The following is a 25,992-nucleotide window of genomic DNA, read 5'->3' as shown; positions in this document are numbered from 1 at the left end:
AGACATTAAATCCACTTATTTACAAACAAGATCATCTACATTAGCTTTACAACTTCTCTGTGAATACTCTGATTATTTATATGAGGTTACTATATTTACTTTGAGGTGTAGAACTTAGTATTTTAACTCCTAATTGATTTCTCCTTCAATAAACTGGAGCAATGAGGAAAGAGATCATCAGTTCAGAAAGAAGCATGTGTTCCAGTAGGATGTCTATGAAATGGATTTTGATTCTTCTGCTGCTACAGCTGAGTTGTCAGTTCAGCCCTGGAGGTTGTGGGAAGGTGCTGGTGTGGCCCATAGAATATAGTTATTGGATCAATATGAAGACCATCCTGGATGAACTTGTTCCAGAGAGGTCATGAAGTGACTGTTCTGACATCTTCGGCATCAATTCTTGTTAATCCCAATAAACCATCTGCTATTAAATTTGTGATTTATCCTACACCTTTAAAAAAAGATGATTTTGAGAATTTTTGCAAGCAGCTGACCTCTAAATGGATGTACACACCAAAAGATAGACTTTGGACTTATTCTTCACTAATGGAAAAAAATTATTTTGGAATATACTCATTTTTTTCTGAAGCTCTTGTAAAGATGCAATTTTGAACAAGGAACTTATGACAAAACTACAGCAAGAAAAATGTGATGTGTTCTTGCAGATGCTGTGGGACCCTGTGGTGAACTGCTGGCTGAGCTACGTAACATACCTCTTGTGTACAGTCTCCACTTCTTTCCTGGCTTTGCAGTTGAAAAGCAGAGTGGAGGACTTCCATTCCCTCCATCCTATGTATCTATTATCTTGTCAGAATTAAGTGATCAAATGACATTCATCGAGAGGGTAAAAAATATGTTGTATGTGCTTTATTTTGACTTCTGGTTTCAAATGTTTCATGAGGACTGGGATCAATTTTATAGTGAAATACTAGGTAAGTTTATGTTTTTTATTTGGTAGTATGAAATTCTAACTTTCTTAGTGCCTTGGAAGGTGAGTCGCATAAATATTAAGTGTTATATAAGTAAAATGTGGAAATAAAATTATAAATTCATCTCTCATTTTCACAAATATTATGGAAATACTTAAATTAAAGGGTCATTGAAGAATTCCTTCCTCTAATATATTTTTATTTAATTTAAAAACTGGTAATATTTTGCCATATTACCTAAGGATTCTTTCATGATATAGTAGCTCTATCTCAGACTCAGGAACCTATAATATGGAGTTTCTAATGATTTCACATCCCTTCACTAACTACTTACAATTATTCCATTTAAACATCCAAAAACTTGTTGAAGGTGGGCATGTTAAGTCAGTAAAATATTGGGTTGGCCAAAACGTTTGTCTGGATTAAAGTAAAAATAAGAGACACATTTTTCAATTCGCCAATATTTTATTTTTTTTCTCTTTTTTTTTATTGTTATTCAAGTATGCTTGTCTCCATTTTTCCCCCATCAATTCCCCAACACCCAGCCATCACCACCTCCCACCTTCAATCCTATTCCCTTTGGTTTTGTCCATGTGTCCTTTTATACATGTTCCTTGATAATCCTTCCCCCTTTTCCCATGTTATCTCCTCCCACCTCCTCTCTACTTACTGTCAGTTTGTTCTATATTTCAATGTCTCTGGTATATTTTGCTTGCTGGTTTGTCCTGTTGATTAGATTCCACTTATAAGTGAGATCATGTGGTATTTCTCTTTCACTGCCTGGCTTGCTTCACTTAGCATAATGCTCTCCAGATCCATCCATGCTATCACAAAGGATAGGAGCTCCTTATTTCATTCTGCCCAGATAGTATTCCATTGTGTAACTGTACCACAGTTTTTGGATCCACTCATTTACTGATGGGCACTTAGGCTGCTTCCAGTACTTGGCTATTGTAAATTGTGCTGCTATGAACATGTGGGTGCCTAGGTTTTTCTGAATTGGTGTTTTAGGATTCTTAGGGTATAACCACAGCAGTAGAATTGCATGATCGAAAAAGTTTCATTTTTAGTTTTCTGAGGAAATTCCATATTGTTTCCACAGTCGTTGTACCAGTCTGCATTCCCACCACAGTGCCCCAGGGTTCCCTCTTCCTCCACAACCTCACTAGCTCTTGTTTGTTTGCTGATTTGGTTATGATGGCCATTCTGACTGGTGTGAAGTGGTATCTCATTGTGGTTTTAATTTGAATCTCTCTAATGGCTAGTGAGGCTCAGCATCCTTTCATATGTCCCTGGTCCCTCTGTATGTCCTGCTTGGAGAAATGTCTGTTCAGGTCCTTTGCCCATATCTTTAATTGGGTTTTTGTGTTACTGAAGTAGAGTCATGTGAGTTCTTTATATATTTTGGAGATCAAACCTTTGTCCAAGGTATAATTTGCAAATATATTTTCCCATACAGTTGGTTCCCTTTTCATTTTTCTGATGTTTTCTTTAGCCATGCAGAAACATTTTATTTTGATGAAGTCCCATTTGTTTTTTCTTTCCTTTATGTCCTTTGTTCTAGGGGACATATCAGTGAAAATATTACTGCATGGAATATTTAAGATTTTTCCTCCTAATGTTCTTCCTTAGGACTTTTATGGGGTCATGACTTACATTTAAGTCTTTTATCCATCTTGTGTTATTTTTTGGATATAGTGTAAGTTGTGGTCGAATTTCATTTTTTTTTTTTTTTTGCATTTAGCTGTTCAGATCTCCCAACACCATTTGTTGAAGAGGCTATTTTTAGTCCATTTTATGCTTCTTCCCCATTTGTCAAATATTAATTGAGCATAGACACTTGAGTTTATTTTTGGGCTCTCTATTCTGTTCCATTGACCTATGTGTCTGTTATTATGCCAGTACCAGACTTTTTGGTTATTGTAGCTTTGTAATATAGTTTTATACCAGGTATTGTGATCCCTCCTACTTGGTTCTTCTTTCTCAACATTCCTAAAGCTTAAAATTTTTTCAGCCTTCTTTTGTCCAGTAAACTCTTTATTTGGCCTTCCATTTTGAGAGCCTTGCTGGGTAGAGTAGTCTTGGTTGCAGGCCTTTGCCTTTCATTGTTTGGAATATTTCTTGTCATTCTCTTCTGGCTTGTAATGTTTCTATTGACAAGTAAACTGCTACCCTTATTGGTCCTCCTTTGTATGGTACTTCCTGTTTCTCTCTTGCTTCCTTTAAAATTCTCTCTTTGTCTTTTAATTTTACCATTTTAATTATGGTGTATCTTAGAGTAGGTCTCTTTAGGTTCCTGTTGATTGGGACTATCTCTACTCTCTGGATCTGTGTGACTTTTTCTCTCATCAAATTAGGGAAGTTTTCCATCATTACTTTTTCAAACAGGTTTTCTATCCCTTGCTCCTCTTCTCCTCCTTCTGGTATCTTCATTATACAGATATTATTCTGTTACATGTTATCCTGTATTTTCTTTAACCCTCTTCATTCTTTTTTATTTTTTTTTTCCTTTCTTGCTCTTTCTGGGAGTTTTTATCTATCTTGTTATCCAGCTCACTGATTTGATCCTCTGCTTCATATAGCCTGATTTTGATTCCTTCTACTGTGTTCTTCAATTCAGAAATTGTATTCTTCATTTCTTCTTGGCCCTTGTTGATAGTTTCTATGTCCTTTTTCATGATAGTGTAATTTGCAGCACATTGAATGTAGCTTCCCTATAGTTTCTAGTAATTCTCACTAAGCTCATTGAGTTTCCTCATAACCATTGTTTTGAACTCAACATCTGATAGTTGACTTGCCTCTATTTCATTTAGTATATTTTCTGAAGATTTCTCCTTTCCTTTCATTTGGGGATTGTTTCTTAGTCTTCTCATTATTTGTGAGACTCTTCTTATTTGCCTTTGATTCTTAAATTGATCTGTTTTGACTCCCTGAGTTTACGGTATGAATTTCTATGATAGGAGACCAATTAAAATCAGTGGTGCTGTCTCCTTGATTTCTTGAACTTGATGCTCTTAGGATGCCTTTATGCCATTTATTTTGGCTCCCTGGATATAGTTGGGTTTTGATTGTTGTTGAGTCAGTCTTTGGTGGGTCCTTCCCTCCAGCTGGTTGAAAGAAGGTCATTCTACCCACTATGTCTTGTATAATGTGTTGGGAACCACCCTGCCTGGTATCAGAAGCTGGAACCTCCACCAAGGCTAAGGATGAGGGAATGACCTTGGACCATTAGCCACCAAGGAGACAAAAGCTTATCTTCCTGGCAGGAGCGCCACTTCTGCCCCTTTTACTTCACCCTGCCTGGCCCCCAATCCTTGGTCAGTTAGCCAATGATGGGTAAGATTCCCTAAGGGGGAAACGATCTAAGACAGGCACAATCACGTGGGAAGACCTCAAGGAAGGACTTTGGAGGCTACAGCAAAAGGGGGTGATGGACTCTCACCCCTTGGCTTTGACATAGCCTGAGTCTTCATTGTCTGTGAGAAAATCTCCTAATCTCTTGGCTGCCTCACTTCCCTTGCTCCACCTAAGCCTGAAACAATGACACAGGGTGGTGCAGCCCTGTGCTGGAAAAGGCGGGTTCCCTGGATGATCAGGCCTAAGAAAGAATATGTAAAATCCTGTGAAACCTGCTTTGTTTAGAATGCTCTCAATTCAATGATAAGGGTACAAGGAAGAAGTAAGTTTTGTTCCTTAAAGTTTTTTACAACTCTTGACCCTGACTCAAAATAGGCCCTCCGAGTTCCTTGTTATCTATTGTTTGAGCCTTACTTCCTGGCAATGAGTAATGAGCTTTACTTCAATTCTTATGCAAACGAGCCCAATAAAAAGCCTGCTCGGGTGGGGGAATGAGGTGCTCTCCCTTAGAGGTGCTCTCCCCTAGAGAGGGTAGCCATGGTTCTTCCCACTAGAGAGAGTAGCCATTTCATACCTATTTCTCCACAGGACTCTGTTGTCTCTGTGTATGTTTTTCTAGTGTTTCAATGAGCCATCCACAGCATTCTGCAGTCACTGCCAGTCGGTGGCCATGTCAATGATGTGGCAGACTTCAGCCAACAGAGTCTGTGTGTTGTGGCTGAAGTCGAAAACAAATGCACACAGACTATAATAGTCCTGTGGAGAAAAAAGAGACAGCACAGTTACTCTCTTAAGATGAGAGTCCAGCAGCCACTTCTCTCAAGGAGAGAGCACCTTGGCCACTCTCTCAAGGGGAAAGCTCTCTGACCCTTTCCTGGACAGGCTTTTATTATTTTTCTCAGGTCTTATATCAGAGAAGGATTTATTTATCTATTACATAGAATGCTGTTGTCTACATTTTAGGTACAATCAAGGAAATGAAAATAACAAATGCAGAAGAAAAAGGTGATGAGCTGATTATACTCCATCCTTGGGAAAATTCATACATACTTTGGAAATTACCTTGAAGATAGGCAATAAACACTGTTTCAGACAAGGGTAAAGGAGTTTTAGCAAGAGCAAACCATAACAGTCTGGATGCATTTTCTAGGCCTGATTCCCATGGGAAAACCCAGTTTGAGGGTCCGGATCCTGCCCACCACTTCACTCCTGTCAGTTTTCCATACAGAGCCGAGTCACATTTGCCAGATTTAAAACAAACCAGTTCCCTACAGTATGCAGGTGCTGTCTAACAAAACCGCAAAGCCCAGGGAATAAACCCACATCCCCCAAAATATCTCCCCCCACCACAATCCCACTATCAACAGCAAGTGAACCAGTATTAATAAGGATGTAAAAAGATTAAGATATTATAAGAAAGGAGAGAAATGACTGTAGTATAAAATCTAGTGACTTAATATGCAAAACTTGATGGACAAGAATGAATGTTAAGAAGCTATGCAGAGAAGAAAATATTGCTAATCATGGAGAAGACCACCCTGGATTTCCTCTCAGTAGCCTCTAGTATTTACCACTGCTTTCCCTTTCTGGATCCATCTCTTGTGATGTCAGACATTGACCTGGTCTGACCTTAGGCAGCCTGCTCTGAGACTGCCAGGAATCTGCTGTCTGTTGCTGTCTCCTTCAACTGTTAATCTAGTCACTCTACACTCAGCAGTCAGGCTTAATCCCCACAGGGCAAGGCAGAATCTCTCGTGATGCTGGGGCTATTGTTTCTCTGCAGGCTGCTACTGCGTTGGGGTATTGGTCTACCTGAGAAGGATGACTGCTGCCATAGGGGCAATGACTCAGATTGAAGATCCCAGCTACTACTCCCTCAGTTCTTTCCCCAAAACTTCTGTCCTCAGTCTCTCCTCAATCATCTCTAGTCCACTCTGCTCCCCCTTTTCCAGGGATTGACTGTCTGTGGCTGTCTTCTTCAGTTGTTAATCTAGTCACTCTGCACTCAGAAGTCAGGCTTAAAGCACTACAAAGCCAAGAAAGAGTCCTCCTGGGGTTACGCTGTTGTTTCCCCTCAGGCTTCTACAGCTGGTAGGGTAGCAGTCTGCCTGAGCAGGATGTCTGTGTTGTATGTGGCATTACTCAGCACCAGGATCCCTGCTACTCTCTCAGATCTCTACCCAAAGATTCTGCCCCCAGTCTCTCCTCAGGTGTCTCCAATCCACTCTGCCCCTGCCTTTGCCAGAGCCCTCAGTACATGGTGCCAAATAAAAATTTGTGTGCTGACTCTTTAAATGCTTTTTGCATCTCCAACCATCCATCTATAGCAGAGAGCAACCCTGCTGCTTTTCACTGTCAGTTGTTATCTGTGTAATATTTGGGCTCTGGAGCTCTAGGCTGGGATCCCAACTTAGGGTTTAGGTCCCATTCTTCTCAAGAGGATCCAACCGGCTGCTTAATTATCCCTCCACCACTGCCACCTGTGGTGTCGCAGCCAGACCTCTCAAGTCTATACCACACTCCTTACCAGTCACTTAGTGCTGAAGAAGATTCTTTTGTCAGTCGAAGGTGACAAGCTTCTCTTTCACTACTGTTCAGTTGTTTTGTTCCAGGTGGTTTCTCCACAACTCAGTTGTAATTCCAGATTGGTCCTGGAGGATGCTGGTGTGGCTTCAGTTCACATCCTCTGCCACCATGCCTCTACCTCATTCATAATGTTATTGAATAGTGTATTCACCATTTTGTTCCACTACCTTCTGCCATTTTCAGGCAACTTCATAATTCCATCTCCCCAAAACTTCTTATCTTTTTGAGCAAAGAACTGTTTCAGGTGCCTTATGCAGTCTTCCAGGGAACTGAAACTTTTTCCATTAATAGAATTTTGTGAAGACCTAAATAAATGGAAATCTGAAAGTGTAATATGTGGTGAATATGGCAGATGAATCAGAACTTCCCAGCCAAACTGTAAAGTTTCTGCCTGGTCATCAAAGAAACATGTGTTCTTGAATTATTCTGATGAAAGATTTTGCGTTCTCTTTTGACTAATTCTGGATGCTTTTTGTTAAGTGCTGCTTTCAGTTGATCTAACTGGGAGCAGTACTTGTTGGAATTAATCATTTGGTTTTCTGGAAGGAGCTCACAATAGAGGATTCCTTTCCCAATCTCACCATATACATAACTCACCTTCTTGCATGAAGACTGGCCTTTGGTGTGGTGGGTGGTTCATTTTGGTTGCCCCGTGGTCTCTTCCATCACATATTATTGTAAAGTATCCACTTTTCATCATCCATCACAATTTGTTTTAAAAATGGAATGTTTTCATTATGCTTAACTAAGGATCACACTGCAGAAATATGACCAAGAAGGCTTTTCCTCAATTAACTTAGTGTGGAATCCAAACAACCAAAGTAACTAACACAACCAAGCTGGTGCAAATGATTTAAATGCTTGATTTGGATATTTTGAGTATGTCATCTATCTCCCATGTGGTATAAGTGTACTTGTCCTCCATTAATGTTTTGATTAGGTTGCTATCAGCTTCAAGCAGTCTACTCTACCATGGAGCATTGTCCATTGAGAACACCCAGCATGAAATTTTAAACCACTTTTGACACACTTGATCACTCACAGCACCTTCCCCATACACTTCACAATTTTATTGTGTTTCAGTTGCATTTTTACCTCTCTTGAAATAACAATGAATGATATGCCAAATGTTGCTTATTTTCTTCCATCTTCAATATTAAAAGGGCTACACAAGAATTCACCAATTTTGACTTTTTAAAAAATGCATGTTGATATGACGGCTGTCAAAATACTATCTACATAACTGTTTCAATGAAGTTAAAGACAACTAAGCACTACTGGAGCCATCTTAAGGGGGGAAAAAAACCTTGGGCCAAACCATATATTTTGTGAAAACTCTCCCTTTAAAGACAAAATGAGCCAAGATTGAAGACATCTATTATTATATTTTATGAAACTACTCCAGCAGTTATTTGCAAATATTTTTTATTTATGTACAAGAATTATTAAGCTCCTAAAATAAACCAAATGCGTTATAGTACCAGTAAATTGCTTACTAAATTATAAAAACCACACAAAATAATCTAGGGAAAAGTGTTTCCATGGCTATGGTAGAATTAATTGATTGAGGAGTTGAAATCATTGTTTACATTTGCATCTATTACTGTTGCAGCTTTATAGAGTAACCAAAGACATGTTTAGTCTATAATTGCTCAAGTTTAATCATCTGCTGTGATTCTGAATGTACTGATGTGACATTAGAGAAGAAAAACTATTACACTTTATCATAAGTATAGTTCATATATATAAACAACATAATATAAAGTATGTATATTATATAATTATGTTTGCTTATAAAACCACCAACAATTTAAAGATCTTGGCTACATTAGTCCAAGCTCCTTTCAGGAAATTTCCAGGCACATTAAACTGCTCTCATTTTATCTAATTTTTTTTTGCAATTTTTACATGAAGGAAGACCCACACATTATCTGAGTTGATGGGGAAAGCTGAAATGTGGCTCATTCGAACCTATTGGGATTTTGGATTTCCTAGCCCACTCTTGCCACATTTTGAATTTGTTGGAGAACTCCACTGCAAGCCTGTCAAAACCTCTGCCTAAGGTAAAACTATCCATGTTTAATTCTTTGTTTACTTTGCATTTTTAGTAGTAATGATTCTGTGTTCTTCATTTAGAATGTCTGATCACACTGAGAAAGATATGGGAATATAAGGAGAGTAACATGACAATTAGAAACTCAGATATTTCTATATTATTACAAGTGTCCTGGATGTCATTATCATTACAGAATAAAGAGTTATACTTGGGTGACTTTGGAAACAGGTCAGTTAAAATAAGGCCTTCTTAATTCAGTACATAAGAAAGTATAAGTCATAATTCAAAGACTAATTTTAATGTCACTAGCATAGTGCAAGGATAAGTGATGGGAATGTATAGGAGCAGACACAATTTTTGCTCTCACACAAAAGATATTCCACTTGAAAAGAAATAAACGAGTAACAAAAAGTGTGTGAACATTGTTATAATAAAGAAAGAACACAATGCTACTATAATGTTAGAGAATATCCCATAAGAATGGATCACACTGCATCAGGAGTGATAACAGCAATCAAGCATAAGTGAGCATAAGAGATCCCTTTTTCGGTTCCCTTCAAGAACAAAAAAGTTTTATCTATCCATGGACAAAAAATGTCTCTGTGAAAGGTGGGATCCAGCATTACATGCCAAGGGACCTGTAAAGAATCTCACCCACTTGTACATCAGGTAATAGGCAGAGAGACCACCAGTACTGGCTGTGATGACTACAGGATATTGTGAATTATTGCAGGCCCTCCTGGCTACAGTCCAGGAGTACCTAAAGACCTGATATGGGCAGTCATCTATGGCTTAGAGAACTGTTGGGGAAGGTCCAGATTTCCAGGGGAGAAGTTCCAACACAGTATTAGAGCACAAAATATATTCATTTAAATGCTTTGGTGTGAGGTAGAGGGAAGATTGACTTTGCCAGCATCACTCCTCCTCAAAGGCACCACAGTTTAAAGCTAAGAGAAAGCCTGTGATTTCTCCAACAGGGGATAGGATGAGTGAGTGAGTTGAGGCAGAGTTTTCCCTAATGTGTAAATCAACCCTTTTGAAATGAGCTTCCAAGTTAGAAATTTCTCTAGTACAGAAGGTAATAAAATCTGAAAACTGATAAGGATTGGGGAACACAGAGTAATTCTGAAACAATTTTGGTGAACATGACTTTACCAGGAACTTCATATACATTGAACTGAGCTACTCAAGAAGGTGACCAGATCTCTGCTGCAGACAGCCCAGCTGTACCTCTCCCACCATGGGGCAAGCAATCCTTTGGAGACCCAGTGAGGGTGATGATGAAGGTCCCTCACAGCTACTTGCATGTAGCACATTCTAATAAACCATCCATTTTAAATATGATTTCAGAACAAAAGGTGGGCATTCATAAATAAGCCAGAAACATAGTAACTTAAATACATAGTAACTTAAGTTACATAGTAACTTAATTGTACCCTGAAAGTACAATTCTGGATTATGAATAAGAACCTTACAGTTATTCCATGGAAATTTCAGACAATTATACCCAGACTTATGAGCTATACTGATTATCCAGCTTGCAGAGAGTGATTTAGGGAGAGAGGTCCAAAACTGATGTGGACACAGGAAGATCCTGAACTCACACTCATGCATGAACACACTGAATATACACCTACATGTAGAGTAAACTCTCCTGAAAAATAACTGAGGGTCAAGGGAATAGCTTGTGCACAACAAAAGCAGAGAGATTCCATAGAAAAGATTGAGAAACTGAGAGAACTCTTTGGATTTTGTGGAAACACTGGAATTAGAGATGCCAGTAAGTTCTATTGTTTACATTCTCTTTCCACAGATAACATGGGCAGAAATTTAATTCAAGTGGTATAGTCCATGTGCAAGGCCACCATAGTGTGCTGTAGCCTGCTCAGCCCACACCCACTCTAAGCTCAGACAGCCGAACTGCCATAACAGTGCTGCAACCACATGCCCCTGGCAGCTCCCAACCCAGCCAGCCAGCCTAGCAGGGTGCCCCCAGGGTGTGCACTCTGGGACTCTGCCTATGCATGCCTTCACTGTGGCTAGCCTGTGTGCTTTAAGCAACCACTTCAAAAGCCACTCCATCAGGACAGGTAGCTCTTTATCTAATCCTTAAAAACAAACACAGAAAATAAAACAAATGAGGAAACACAGAAATATGTTCCAAATGAAAGTATAAAAAAACTCAGGGATAAAACCTCTAAAGAAACACAGATAAGTAATTTTCCTGATTAAGTATTCAATATAATGGTCATAAGGATACTCATCAAACATGACAGAAGAATAAAAGACCACAATGAGAACATTAACAAATACAAACTACAGTTACAAAACAGTTAAACAGTTACAAAATACAAATACAACCATCTGAACTGAAGAATACAATAACTAAAATGAAAAAAATATATGCAAGAGGAATCAACAGATTAAAAAATAAAGAAGACTATGGTAGCAACTTGAAAGACAAAATAGTGAAAATCAGGAGAGCAAAAACAAGAAAGAATTTTTTAAAAAAACAAGAATAGTTTAAAAGTCCTCTGGAACATCAAGAATACAACCATTCACATGAGAGGAGTCCAGAAGGACAAGAGAGAGAGAAAGGGTCAGAAAGACTATTTGAAAAAAATGGCTAAAAGCTTTCCTAACCTGGAGAAGGAAACAGATATCCAGCTCTAGGAAGTTCACAGAGTCTAAAACAAGAGGAACACAAAAACATTCTCACTAAGATTTGTCATAATTAAAATGACAAAAGCTAATAATAAAGAGAGGATCTTGAAGGTAGCAAGAGAAAAATAGTTAGTTACATACAAGGGAAACATCATAAAACTATCAGTTGATTTCTAAGGAGAAGGTACATGCCAGAAGGTTGTAGCAGAACATATATCAAGTGCTAAAAGAATAGAACTTACAACCTAGAATACTCTGCCAGACAAGCTTGTCATTGAACATGAAAGGGAATTAAAAAAATTTTCCAGACAAACACAAATTAAAGTTCATCACCTACCAGCTTTATAAGAAATATTAAAAGGCCTTCTTTAAACAGAAATAAAATGCCCATAACCAGGAATAAATAAAATTTCACTGGTAAAGCCAAGCCTATAATAAATACAATAGACCAGCCATTTAAAAACCTAGTATTGAGGAAAAACGGGGACAATTATAATTGAACAACAACAAAAAAGAATTAGGCACCTAAGCAGAAATAAATAAGTAATAAATAATAAACAAACACCATGGGAAATATGGTCAAAAATATAATAACTATGCATGGTAGAGGATGGTACTAGAAATGATGGGGGATCATTTTACAAGTTATATAATTATGCAACCACTATGCTGCACACCTGAAACTAATGAAAATAATATTGAATGTCAACAGTTGTTTAAAAATAAAATAATATTTTTAAAAGCTAGTATGAAGGCTCACATATAATAGTAGCAATATAATAATAAGTACATAGAGTATGTACAATAATAAAAGGTTATAAAATATGATGTCAGAAACAAGACATAGAGGGATAGTAAAATATAGCTCTTCTGTAATGTTTGGAACACTACAAAAATGCATGTTGGTTTAAAATAGACTGTTATAGATATAGATCAATATATATGAACCCCATGGTAACAACAAACCATAAATCTACAAAACATAGCCCCCCAAAACAAAGAAAAAGAACCCCTTCCAAAAAGAAAAACAACAAACCAGCAGGCCAAAATGGAAGATCAGTAAAGGAAGAAAGAAACAGAAAACAACAACAAAAAAAATACTAAAAGCAATTACCAAAATGGCAAAAGTACACCTATCACTAATTACTTTCAATGTAAATGGAATAAATTCTCTAATAAAAATACATAGTGTGGGGACTCAAGTTGGCTGCAGAATAGGTGAAGATACACACACCTCCACTTTGTGTGAAAAAGCATTTACAGCTAAATTAAAGAGCAATCAACTTTGAACGACCCACTGAAAGACAGCTGAACAGAAGTGTTATATCCAAAGATTTCTAGCAAACCGTACACAGGGACTGATAATCAGGGCAGAGACGCAGAGAGGGCTGGCCCCTGCACCCAGGTGGGCAGCTGAGAAGCTGGAAAGAATGCTTGGTGGCTGCAAAAGTCTCCCCTAGGGAGTGTGGGGGTCTCAACCACATGTCAGGACCCCAAACCAGGGAAGCAGGGCCAGGAAGAGAGGCCTGCATAGAACCAGGCAGTGACAATCAGCAGGGACTCTATTCTGTCTGCTGGAAGGAGAAGGGAGAGTCTGTTAGCATCCCAGGTGCTCTGCTAAAGGTCAACACACAGGAGCTCACTCTGGCACTCACCCAGGTCTCTGGTAGTCTTAAGCCAAATCAAGGCATATGGAAGCCATAAAGAGAAGATCTGAGTGGTGAGGTTCCAGAGAAAGATCCAGAGGGTCCACTACTGAGGTCCATCCTAAGTCAACATCCTGCATGGTTCTCAGTAGCCATGGTCAAGGGTCAGGCCCCCCTGTTCTTACAGCACAAACTAGGGCAGGGGGCAAGCACTAACCTGATCCCTAAAATACTAGCAATACCATCCTGCCACGCTGGAGTCAAGCAGAAAGGATTGTCGGCTGCACCCACAGGGACATGAGGCATATTCTTTTCCTGGAGAAACATAGGCAGACTCTCAGAAGGCCGATGAATCTTTCCCCCTACTCGCAGGTTAAGCAGGTGCCCTGAACAGAAGGTGCCCTCAACAGAATACGCCCTTGTCAGGGTCTCTGGCAGCATGGCTGTGGAACCAAGGGAAAAGGAGCAGCTCACTCCCTTGCCATTGGCCTGTGCCAGCCCCTATGAAGACCTGCCTTGATCTGCACCTCCCAATCTCACCGGGCCCATTCTGTGGAGCAGAGTTCAGTGGGGTGGAAGAAGGCACAGTTCAGAGCTGGGAGATGTGGCATAACACCCTCAAAACCTCTCATAAGGGTCTTTGGCAGTTTAGCTGCAGAGCTAGGAGAGTCTCCCTGGCCCCATTTCAATGGGTTCAGTTCCTTGAAGAGAAGGGTTCAGGGGTTCCTTGGGTTCCAAGGGTTCCTTGGAGCCAGGAACTTCAAAGTGCAGCTCCCTTGGGGTCTCTGCAATCACCACTGCGGAGCTAGGGCAAGGCATGCAGCTTGCTCTCTGCCTGTGCGCCAGCACCATCCACAATGGAAGACTAACTAGATCTGTTTTTATAAATACCACCGGACCCCTCCTGCTGGGCTCAGTTCCTTGCAGGGTGGGCAGCTCAGATCAAGCTGAGACATTCAGAGTGAACTGCTTTCAGAGGCTACAGTCTGGGGCTTCAGCAGTCGTGGGATCCTGTGGCCCAGCCAGTGCCACACACACACATGTGTACAAATACATGAAACAAAAAAATTCAAACTCATCAATCATGTCCTCCAAAGGAACTAAGGGAATAGGTTTGTTAAAAACAGCCACTGGTTGAAAAAAAATGGAGGTGCCTCAAAAAATTAAAAACAATGACCACTTGGTTTGGATGTATATCCAAAACAATGGCCAAAGAATCCTGATATTTCCACACCCAAGTTCATAACAACACTATTCACAAGAACCAAAAGGTGCAAACAACACAAGGGTCCATTGATGGATAAATCAATAAACAAAATAGGGTATTTACACAGACAGGAGTACTGTATGTTGTGTGCCCTTGAGTCACCTCCTACGCCTGATGACCTTATGAATGAGTGATGTCCACAAAATCCTAGCCTGAGCAGCCCTCACAGCTCCTGTAGCCTAATGCCTATGGCTTCATTTATGGAGTCATCAATCTCACATTTCATCTTCCTCTTTCCTGCTGCCTTCTGTTTTCCCAGCATCATTAGCTTCTCAGAAGAACCCTGGCTTCTCATCATGTGCCCAAAGAATGGAAGTCTCAGTTTTGTGATTTTTGCTTTCAGAGATACTTCAGGATGAATTTGCCCTAAGACCCACTTGTTCATCTTTCTGGTGGATCAGAGTTATCTGTAGAGGAATATTATTAACCCTTAAAGTTGGAGGAGATTCTAACAAATGCTGGAACATATCTGAATCTTAAGGACATTTTGCTGAGGGAAATAGGCCACTCGCAGAAGACAAATCCTATATTCCACTTATATAAGGTATCTAGACTACTCAAACTCACAGAAACAGGAAGCAAAATAATATTTGTCAGGGATGGGTGAGATGTGAAGAAAATGGAGAATTACAGTATAAGAAAGACAGTTCCCATATGCAAGATGAAAAAGTTCCAGATATGGATTGAATAACAACAAGAATACAAATGCTACTCCACTGTACATATAGAAATAAATAGGTAAGATGGTCACTTTGTATTATGTGTATTTTATCACAATCTTAAAACACAGGCACTACACTAGTAACTACTTACAATAACTAATTTTCTCTCTTTAGTTATTTGTAGCAATGCTTTCACTAGTGTTCACTCTGTTGTTGCTCTTTTCTGATGGGAAAATTTCTTCCTTCACAGGAAATGGAACAGTTTGTCCAGAGCTCTGGAGAAGATGGTATTGTAGTGTTTAGCCTGGGGTCAATGGTCACTAACTTGACTGAAGAAAATGCCAATATGATTGCATCAGTCCTGGCCTAGATTCCTCAAAAGGTTAGACAAAGTACCTTAGAGTGGAAAAATAATGAGTGTGTTAAACTCTCTAAGGGGTCTGATTACAGAAATTCCTACATGAAAGGTAAATTCTTATGATAGCTCCAATTTATCACAGATAGCAATTTAAAAACAAAATGCCCATGGCAGGTGCTAAAGTGATGCAGAGAGTGTTTCATTTGGCAATAATTTGGCATTAACATGGTGACCACAGAGAAGTGTATTTCAGAGGTACAGTGTGAGGTCTGGTATTATAACAGCGCTATAGACAGGTCTAGATATGGACAAATTCTACCCTGTCAGTTGCTCCTTTTTGTTTCTTTCTTTTTTAAATATATTTTATTGATTATGCTATTGCAGTTGTCCCATTTCCCCCCTTTATTCCCCTCCACCCTGTATACCCTCTTCCACTCACTTTTCCCCCCCGTAGTTCATGTCCGTGTGTCATAAGTTCTTTAGCTTCTACATTTCCCATACTATTCTTGCCTTCCCCCTGTCTATTTTCTACCTACCATCTATGCTACTTATTCTCTGTACCTTTTCCCCCTCTCTCCTCCTCCCACTCCCCTGTTGCTACCCCTCCATGTGATCTCTATTCCTGCGATTCTGTTCCTGTTCTAGTTGTTTGCTTAGTTTGTTTTTGTTTTTGTTTTAGGTGTGGTTGTTAATTGTGAGTTTGCTGTCATTTTACTATACATATTTTTTTATTTTCTTTTTCTTAGATAAGTCCCTTTAACATTTCATAAAATAAGGGCTTGGTGATGATGAACTCCTTTAACTTGACCTTATCTGAGAAGTGCTTTCTCTGCCCTTACATTTTAAATGAAAGCTTTGCTGGATAGAGCAATCTTGGATGCCCATCCTTGCTTTTCATGACTTGGAAAGCATGACTTTCATGCTTTTCTTTCCAGCCCCTTCTTGCCTGCAAGGTCTCTTTTGAAAAATCAGCTGACAGTCTGATGGGAACTCCTTTGTAGGTAACTGTCTCCTTATCTCTTGCTGCTTCTAGGATTCTCTCCTTCATTTTAATCTTGAGTAATGCAATTATGATGTGTCTTGGTGTGTTCCTCCTTGGATCCAACTTCTTTGGGACTCTCTGACCTTCATGGACTTCCTGGAAGTCTATTTCCTTAGCTAGAATGAGGGAAGTTCTCCTTTATTATTTGTTCAAATAACTTTTTCACTTTTTGTTCTTCCTCTTCTTCTGGTACCTCTATAATTCAGATGTTGGAATGTTTAAAGGTGTACTGGAGGTTCCCAAGCCTCTCCTTATTTTTTTTTTGAATTCTTATTTCTTCATTCTCTTCAGGTTGGATGTTTTTTTCTTCCTTCTGGTCCACTCCATTGATTTGAGTCCCAGTTTCTTTCCCATCACTATTGGTTTCCTGTGCATTTTCCTTCATTTCACTTATTGTAGCCTTCATTTTTTCATCTCATTTGCAACTAAATTCAACCAACTGTGTGAGCATCCTGATTATCCTTGGTGGTTTTCTTAAGCAACTGACTCTTTCTGCAGTGTCCCAAGTGGCTCAACCTCTGCACAGAATTTCCCTTTCCCACATTCATCTCCTGTCAAGCTTAAGGCTTCTACAGGCCAATGAGTCACCTGCCATCCAGAGGGGACCACTGGCTTGGAAAGAGGCTTTGTAGCTCTTTCCATGTTCATACCCACCTCCAGGAAAGCAGGACCCATTTTTCCCAGGTTCTCTGCATATTCCCTTCTCTCTGAGGAACTTGGATTCTTGTCTCTGGTGCACATAAGGCCCAAAATGACACCAATATGTAGATTGTTAAACACCTGTGAGTCTTAAAGGACCACAGGATTTTCTTCAGCTTTTTACTAGCATTTGCCAGCTCCCATGCCTGCACTGATTTAAAAACTTTTTTCTCCCTCTGCCTCCCTTTCCTGCCTTCCCTAGCCCTTGGAAGGATTGGATTTTGTAATTCTAGCTGTTGTACTTTGTGGACCTGTTATTTTTGTTGTTTTCTGTGAAGCACATACATTGGATGTGGGAGGTAAAGAACTATCTCAGTTGTTCCTGGTGGCTCCCTTCATATCCGTCACTGTCTTCTTTCTTGTAACTCAGGTTAGATTTTGGCTTCTCTTGCCCCACTGCAGAAAGAATAAACTGGAAGATATGGGACAGAATGGAAGACCTCACAATCAGATCTGCTGGGTTTTGGAGAGTCATTTTTCTTTTCCACCGAAGAGGAAAAGCTTCTTCAACTGGCACTTGCCCAACCTCAAGGAGGTACTGATTTTGGATAAGTGCTACTGCAACACAAAATGGGCAGAGAATCTGAACTTTTAAACTCTGGAGGTCTGAAATTTACTGTTGGTCACTGTCAAGTTTGTCTGGTGTTTCAAAGGCATACAATATTGGATGCTGCAAATAGGAACTAAGGGCATCAACATTTTATTAATCTTATTAAACCTGTGACTGGTTGGTGTTTACCCCCCATTTTAAAATGTCACAATTAAACATTAGCTGGCTTAAATAAATAAATAAATAAACAAACAAACAAACCCTGTGTGGGGAACCATTAGATTCCTCATTAGATTGTCATGGGGAATCTAATAACTATGAGCAGAATGAGATGTTTATGTGTTATCATCATTGCCTAAGTATTCAGCTACCTTTTTCTTTTTCCACTTGTAATACAAATGTTATCGTATTTTCACTTTGAGTTGTAGGAGTTGTATATTAACTTACTGATTGATTTCTTCTTGGATAAACATGAGCAGTGAGGAAAGAGATCATCAGTTTGGAAGGAAGCATGTGTTCCAGCAGAATGTCTATGAAATGGATTTCGGTTCTTCTGCTGCTACAGCTGAGTTGTCAGTTCAGCCCTGGGGACTGTGGAAAGGTGCTGGTGTGGCCCACCGAATACAGCCATTGGATCAATATGAAGATCATCCTAGATGAACTTGTCCAGAGAGGTCACGAAGTGACTGTTCTGACATCTACAGCTTCAATTCTTGTTAGCGCTAATACACAATCTGCTATTAAATTTGAGATTTATCCTACATCCCTTACAAAAGATGATATGGAATTGTCATTCATTAACCTAATCAGTAAATGGACAAATGATCTGCCAAAGGATACATTTTGGAGATATTTTTCACTAATTCAAGAAATGCTTTGGGAAGGTTTTGATATGTGGGAAAAGGTCTGTAAAGATGTTGTTTTTAATAGGAAACTTATGACAAAACTACAGCAAGAAAAGTTTGATGTCGTTCTTGCAGATGCCATTGGACCCTGTGGTGAACTGCTGGCTGAGCTACTTAACATACCTTTTGTGTACAGTCTCCGCTTCTATCCTGGCTATGCAGCTGAAAAGCAGAGTGGAGGACTTCCATTCCCTCCATCCTACGTACCTATTGCCTTGTCAGAATTAAGTGATCAAATGACGTTCATGGAAAGGGTAAAAAATATGATATATGTGCTTTACTTTGACTTCTGGTTCCAAACATATAATCAGAAGAAGTGGGATCAGTTCTACAGTGACGTACTAGGTAAGTTATGTTTTTACTTGGTACCATGAAGTCCTACTTTTCCTAGTGCCTTGGGAGGTGAGATTGTATAAATATTAAGTCAGAGAAATGTGTCTTTTATAAGTAAAATGATTAAGTAATATATAATGTCCTTAGTCTTACAAATATTATAGTAATGCTTAAAATAAGGTTAGTTTCAACCTTGTGCTCCATTAGTAGAGAACACTCCAGGAAGTCAGAGACCCCAGATTGAAGCACTGAGAGTTCTTCAAATGATTGCATATCCATCTTGTTTATTTGTGTGTTTGCAATAACTTTTATTTTAGAGAAAAATTTTAGGTCCACCACAATGTTAAATAGAGATTTCCCAAATATGCCCTACCTCCTCACAGGCATCGTCTCCTTTATTGTCAATATCCTCCATCAAAGAAGTACATTTGTTACAACTGATGGAAATACATTGATATATCATTATCATATGTCCAAATGTGTGTGTACATTATGTTTACATCGTAAGTCCATAGTTTACATTAGGGTTCACTCCTGGTGTATATTCTGTGATTTTGGACAAATTTATAATTTCATGTATGTACCATTATAGCATTGTACAGAGTAGTATAACTGCCTAAAAATCTTGTGTGCTCTATTTACCCTAAAAATCAATTTTAGTATAATTTTTTCATCTTCAATAAAGGCATTAGAAATTTCACTAACTGTCTCATCAAAGCACAGAAGATTGAAGGGTTATTTCTAGCACACTGTTTATGGATGATTGAAGAAATTGTTTCCACTTGTTTCTCCTTGGTTTCCATATTTAAAATTTAAATGGATTTGCCATATTACCTAAAGGAATATTTGACAATGGAGAAATATAATAGCTTTATCCCAGATTCAGGAACCTATAATTTGAGGTTTCTAGTGATTATATTCCATCACTAAGTACTTATAAGTCATCTCTTGAAGGGTGGGTAATCAAGTTATATGTCTATGGGTTTTTTTTAAATTATATCTCCCCCCAAAAGGCAAGATGAACAAAGTTAATGACAAGGACTTCTATTTTAATATTTCATAAATATTTTCTAGCTTTTTGCAAATACTTTTATTTAATAGACAAATATTGTGAAGCTTCTAACATGAACCAAATGCAATAGTCGCCATAATTAAAACCTCACCATTTACTTGCAAAATCTAGAAACAAAGGAATAGCTTGCTAAACTGTAGAATCTATACAGAGTATTCTAGGGAATGGCATTTCATGTATATGGTAGGATTAACGTCTTGAGGAGTCAAAGTCACCATTTACCCTTACATTAGTTAATTTTGAAGCTTTATCGAGACAACAAATAAATATGCACTGCTTTAGTGCTTAGACTAATAATTGTTTATGATTCTGAATGTACTGATTTCACAGAGATAAAAGTCTATTATAACATATATAATGTATGTGTATACATATTTATGTTTTCAAACCAATGACTTTTAAACATTTTTGGCTACATTAGTCCAAGCTCCTTTCAGGAAATTTCCAAGTACATTAAACTACTCTCATTTTATCTACTTCTTTTTTTTTTTTTTTTTTGCTATTTTTACCTTAAGGAAGACCCACAACATTATCTGAGCTGATGGGGAAAGCTGAAATGTGGCTCATTCGAACCTATTGGGATTTTGAATTTCCTCGCCCACTCTTGCCACATTTTGAATTTGTTGGAGGACTCCACTGCAAGCCTGCCAAACCTTTGCCTAAGGTAAACCTATCCGTGTTTGTTGTACTTTACACTCTCCATAGGAATGACTCTGTGTCCTTCACTTAGAATGTCATATCACACTGAGACAGATGTGGAAATCTTGGAAAAGTGACCTGCTCATTAGAAACTCATATATTATAAGGGGGGCAAAGTAGGTGGAAGCTACACTAACCTCTTCCCAGGGCCAATCTGAAATTACAAACTGAATTATAAAACAATCATCCTGAATAACCAACTGAAGACAAGCTGAAGAGAAAGCTTATAGCTAAGGAATTACAAAAGAAACAGAGTCACCACACTGAGACTGGTGGGAAGTACAGAGGTTTGAGAGAGCTGGCTGGGCTCCCCAGGGTGGCAGCTGAAGTTCTGGAGGGATATTTCAGCAACCAGGGGATCCCTTGAGAAGTGTGGGGTCTAAACCCTAAGGCAGGCATGCCAGCCTGTAACATCAGAACTGGAAAAGACACCCACATAAGATCCCCCTGTGAAAAGTAGCAGGGTTTCTGTCTGCCGAGGAGAGACAGCTAGAGATGCAGCCACTTTATTTTTTAAGTATATTTTATTAATTATATTATTACAGTTGTCTCATTTTTCTCCCCTTTAACCCCCTCTGCCCTGTACCCCCCCCCAACCCCAGCATTCCCTATCCCCTTAGTTCATGTGCATGGGTTGTATATATAAGTTCTTTGGCTTCTCCATTTTCTATACTATTCTTAACATCCCCCTATCTATTTTGTATTTACCACTTATGCTTCTTATTCCCTGCACCTTTTCCTCCATTGTCCCTTGTCCCCCTCCTCACTGATAGCCCTCTATGTGATCTCCATTCGTGCAATGGAGATCACATGGAGTGAATGTTCATAGTTTTGATCTTCTTTTTCTTAAGTTTCTTTAACATTTCATAAGGGCTTGGTAATGATGAACTCCTTTAATTTAAACTTACCTGGGAAGTACTTTATCTGCCCTTGCATTCTAAATGATACCTTTATTGGATACAATAATGGATGTCGGTTTTTGTTTTTCTTGACTTTGAATACTTCTTTCCAGCTCCTTCTCTCAAGCAAGGTTTCTTTTGAGAAACCAGCTGGTAGTCTTATGGGAATTCCATTGTAAGTAACTCTCTCCTTTTCTCTTGTTGCTTTTAAGATTCTCTCCTTATCTTTAATCTTGGGTAATTTAATTAAGATGTATTTTGGTGTGTTCCTCTTTGGGTCCAACTTCTTTGGGGCTGTCTGAGCTTCCTGGACTTGTATGTCTATTTCCTTCACAAGATTAGGTAAATTTTCTTTCATTGTTTTTTCAAATAGGTTTTCAATTTCTTTCTCTTCCTCTTCTCCTTCAGGTACCCTTATGATTTGGATGTTGGAATGTTTAAAGTTGTTCCAGAGCTTCCTAAGCCTCTCCTCATTTTTTTTTTAAATCTTGTGTTTTTCATTCTGTTCTAATTGAAGGTTTATTTCTTCCTTTTTTCTCAAATCATTCATTTGAATCTGGTTTCCTCCCCTGCATTGTTGGTTCCCTGTATATTTTACTTTATTTCACTTTGTATATCCTTCACTTCTTCCTTTATTTTTCATCTGGTTTGTACTCAATCATTTTTATGAGCATCCTGATTACCAGTGGTTTCAATTCTGCATCTGATAAGTTGGCTATCTGTTTGTCACTTAGTTCTTTTTTTGGAGTCTTGATCTGTTCTTTCATTTGGGCCATATTTCTGGGGTTTTTTTATTATATTTTAATCATTGTTCAAATACAGTTTTCCCCTTTTTACTCCCAATCCAGTCCCCCCTCCCACCCTCCCCACTTCCCTCCCATTAACACCCTCCCCTTAGTTTATGACCATGTGTCCTTAAAGTTTGTTCCTGTGAACCCGTCCCACTGACCCCTTAAATTCCCTCTTCTCTCCCCTCTGGTCACCATGAGCCTGTCCTCTATTTCAGTGTCTTTGGTTATATTTTGCTTGTTTCTTTGTTTTGTTATTTAGGTTCCTGTTAAAGGTGAGATCATATGGTATTTGTCTTTCACTGCCTGGCTTGTTTCGCTAAGCATGTTTTCCAGCTCCATCCACGCTGTTGCAAAGGGTAGGAGCTCCTTCTTTCTTTCTGCTGCATAGAATTCCATTGTGTTAATGTACCATAGGTTTTTGATCCATTCATTTACTGATGGGCATCTTGGTTGCTTCCAGCATCTAACTATTGTAAATTGTGCTGCTATGAACATTTGGATGCATAGGTTCTTTTGAATTGGTGTTTTAGTATTCTTAGGATAGAGTCCCAGCAGTGGAATTGCTGGGTCAAAAGGCAGATCCATTTTAGGTTTTCTGAGGAAGTTCCATACTGCTTTCCATAGTGGTTGTACCAGTCTGCAGTCCCACCAACAGTGCACTAGGGTCTCCTTTTCTCCACAACCTCTCCAACACTTGTTGTTTGTTGCTTTGTTTATGATGGCCATTCTGTCTGGTGTGAAGTGGTATCTCATTGTGGTTTTAATTTGCATCTCTCTGATAGCTAGCGATATTGAACATCGTTTCATGTGTCTTTGGATTTTCTGTATGTCCTCCTTGGAGAATTGTCTGTTCAAGTCCTTTGCCCACTTTTTAATTGGATTCCTTGTCTTCTTAGAGTGCAGTCATGTAAGTTCTTTATATATTTTGGAGATTAAACCCTTGTCTGAGGTATCATTGGCAAATATGTTTCCCCATACAGTTGGTTCACTTTTTATTTTGATACTGTTTTCTTTAGCTGTGCAGAAGCGTTTAATTTTGATGAGGTCCCATTTGTTTATTCTTTCCTTTATGTCCCTTGTTCTAGGGGACACATCAGTAAAAAAGTTTCTTCGTGAAATATCTGAGATTTTCCTACCTACGTTCTCCTCTAGGACTTTAAATGGTGTCGCGTTTCATATTTAAGTCTTTTATCCACCTTGAATTTATTTTTGTATATGTTGTAAGTTGGTGCTCAAGTTTCATTTTTTTGCACGTGGCTGTCCAGTTCTCCCAACACCATTTGTTGAAGAGGCTATTTTTATTCCATTTTATGTTTCTGCCCCCTTTGTCAAATATTAATTGACCATAGAGACTTGGGGTTATTTCTGGGCTCTCTGTTCCATTCCATTAATCTATGTGCCTGTTTTTATGCCAGTACCAGGCTGTTTTGATTACAGTGGCCTTGTAGTATACTTTAGTGTCGGGTATTGTGATCCCTCCTACTTTACTCTTCTTTCTCAAAATTGCAGCTGCTATTCGGGGTCGTTTATAATTCCATATAAATTTCTGAAGTGTTTGTTCTATGTCTGTGAAATAAGCCATTGGTACTTTAATAGGTATTGCATTGAATGTGTAAATTGCTTTGGGTAGTATGGACATTTTGATTATATTAATTCTTCCAATCCATGAACACGGTATATGTTTCCATTTGTTTGTGTCTTCCTTGATTTCTTTCTTTAGTGTTGTGTAGTTTTCTGAATACAGATCTTTTACCTCTTTGGTTTATTCCTAGATATTTTATTTTTCTTTTTGCTATTTCAAATGGGATTTTTTCCTTGATCTCTGTTTCTGCTGTTTCATTGTTGGTGTACAGAAATGCCTTTGATTTCTGGATATTGACTTTGTATCCCGCTGTTTTGCCAAATTTACTTATTAGGTCAAGCAGTTTTTTGGTAGAGTCTATAGGATTTTCTATATATACTATCATGTCATCTGCAAACAGTGAAAGTTTTGTTTCCTCCTTTCCGATTTGGATGCCTTTTATTTCTCTTTCTTGTCTGATTGCTGTGGCTAAAACTTCCAGTACTATATTGAATAGAAGTGGTGAAAGTGGACAGCCTTGTCTTGTTCCTGATCTTAGTGGAAAACATTTTAATTTTTGCCCATTGAGTATGATGTTGGCTGAAGGTCTCTCATATATGGCCTTTATTATGTTGAGGAATGCTCCCTCTATTCCCACTTTGCCGAGTGTTTTTATCATGAATGGGTGCTGTACCTTATCAAACGCTTTTCCTGCATCAATTGATATGATCATGTGGTTTTTGTCTTTGCTTTTGTTTATGTGATGTATTACATTTACTGACTTGCGAATATTGTACCATCCTTGCATCGCTGGAATGAATCCCACTTGGTCATGGTGTATGATCTTTTTAATGTATTGTTGGATGCCGTTTGCCAGTATTTTGTTGAGGATTTTAGCGTCAATGTTCATCAGTGATATTGGCCTAAAGTTTTCTTTCTTTGTTGTGTCTTTATCTGGTTTTGGAATTAGGATGATGTTCGCCTCATAAAAAGAGTTTGGGAGACTCCCATCTTTTTGGATTTTTTGGAATAGTCTGTGAAGAATAGGGGTTAGCTCTTCCTTAAATGCTTTGTAGAATTCTCCTGTGAAACCATCTGGTCCAGGGCTTTTGTGTGTTGGGAGTTTTTTGATTACTGCTTCAATTTCTTTTGCTGTTATTGGTCTGTTCAGGCTTTCTGCTTCTTTTTCATTGAGTTTTGGAAGCTTATATTTTTCTAGAAAGTTGTTCATTTCACCTAGGTTTTCAAAATTTCTTGGCATACAATTCATTGTAGTAATTTCTTACAGTCCTTTGTATTTCTGTGGTATGTGTTGTAATCTCTCCTCTTTCATTTCTGATTGTGTTTATTTGGGTCGTCTCTCTTTTTTTCTTGATGAGTCTGCTTAAAGGCTTCTCGATTTTGTTTATCTTTTCAAAGAACCAGCTCTTGGATTCATTGATCCTTCGAATTGTGCTTTTAGTCTCTATGTCATTTAATTCTGCTCTGATCTTGGTGATTTCCTTCCTTCTGCGTGCTCTGGGCTGCCTTTGTTGTTGTTCCTCAAGTTCTTGTAGACATAGGGTTAGGTTGTTTGTTTGGAATGTTTCTAACATTTTTAGATGGGCCTGTATCGCTATGAGCTTCCCTCTCAGGACTGCCTTGGCTGTGTCCCATAAGTTTTGGGTTGTTGTGAGTTCATTTTCATTTGTTTCCAGAAACCTTTTGATTTCTTCCCTAATTTCATTCTTGACCCATTCATTGTTTAATAGCGTGCTATTTAATCTCCATGATTTTGAGTGTTTTGGGTTTTTTTCCTTGGGGCTGGTTTCTAGCTTCAGACCCTTGTGGTCTGAGAAAATGCTTGGTATGATTTCAATTTTCTTGAATTTCTTGAGGCTTGTTTTGTGTCCTATCATGTGGTCTATCTTTGAGAATGT

The 25,992-nt window shown here is 38.6% G+C and overlaps 1 protein-coding gene and 1 long non-coding RNA gene across 5 annotated transcripts in view; both read left to right on the top strand.

Annotated features, from left to right (window-relative positions):
* The first annotated feature begins 678 nt into the window (after positions 1 to 678).
* LOC114491862 lies at positions 679 to 15,504 on the top strand. The gene is made up of 3 exons (XR_004902134.1): positions 679 to 929; positions 8,784 to 8,932; positions 15,415 to 15,504. It is a non-coding gene; the product is annotated as an uncharacterized LOC114491862 (long non-coding RNA).
* A 2,782-nt stretch (positions 15,505 to 18,286) lies between these two features.
* LOC114492296 (UDP-glucuronosyltransferase 2B31-like) overlaps positions 18,287 to 25,992 on the top strand; it is a 67,432-nt gene continuing 59,726 nt past the window's right edge. For all 4 annotated transcript variants that reach the window (XM_036021385.1, XM_028506495.2, XM_036021397.1 and 1 more), the window contains exons 1-2: positions 18,287 to 19,063; positions 20,639 to 20,787. In XM_036021385.1, coding sequence (XP_035877278.1) covers positions 18,325 to 19,063; positions 20,639 to 20,787 — 888 coding nt within the window. In that variant the 5' untranslated portion in view covers positions 18,287 to 18,324. The remainder of the gene's footprint in view (positions 19,064 to 20,638; positions 20,788 to 25,992) is intronic.

Source organism: Phyllostomus discolor, chromosome 1, assembly GCF_004126475.2.
Source record: "Phyllostomus discolor isolate MPI-MPIP mPhyDis1 chromosome 1, mPhyDis1.pri.v3, whole genome shotgun sequence".
In the NCBI taxonomy this organism is placed as follows: Eukaryota; Metazoa; Chordata; class Mammalia; order Chiroptera; family Phyllostomidae; genus Phyllostomus; species Phyllostomus discolor.
This window is presented reverse-complemented; position numbering and strand designations above follow the sequence as displayed.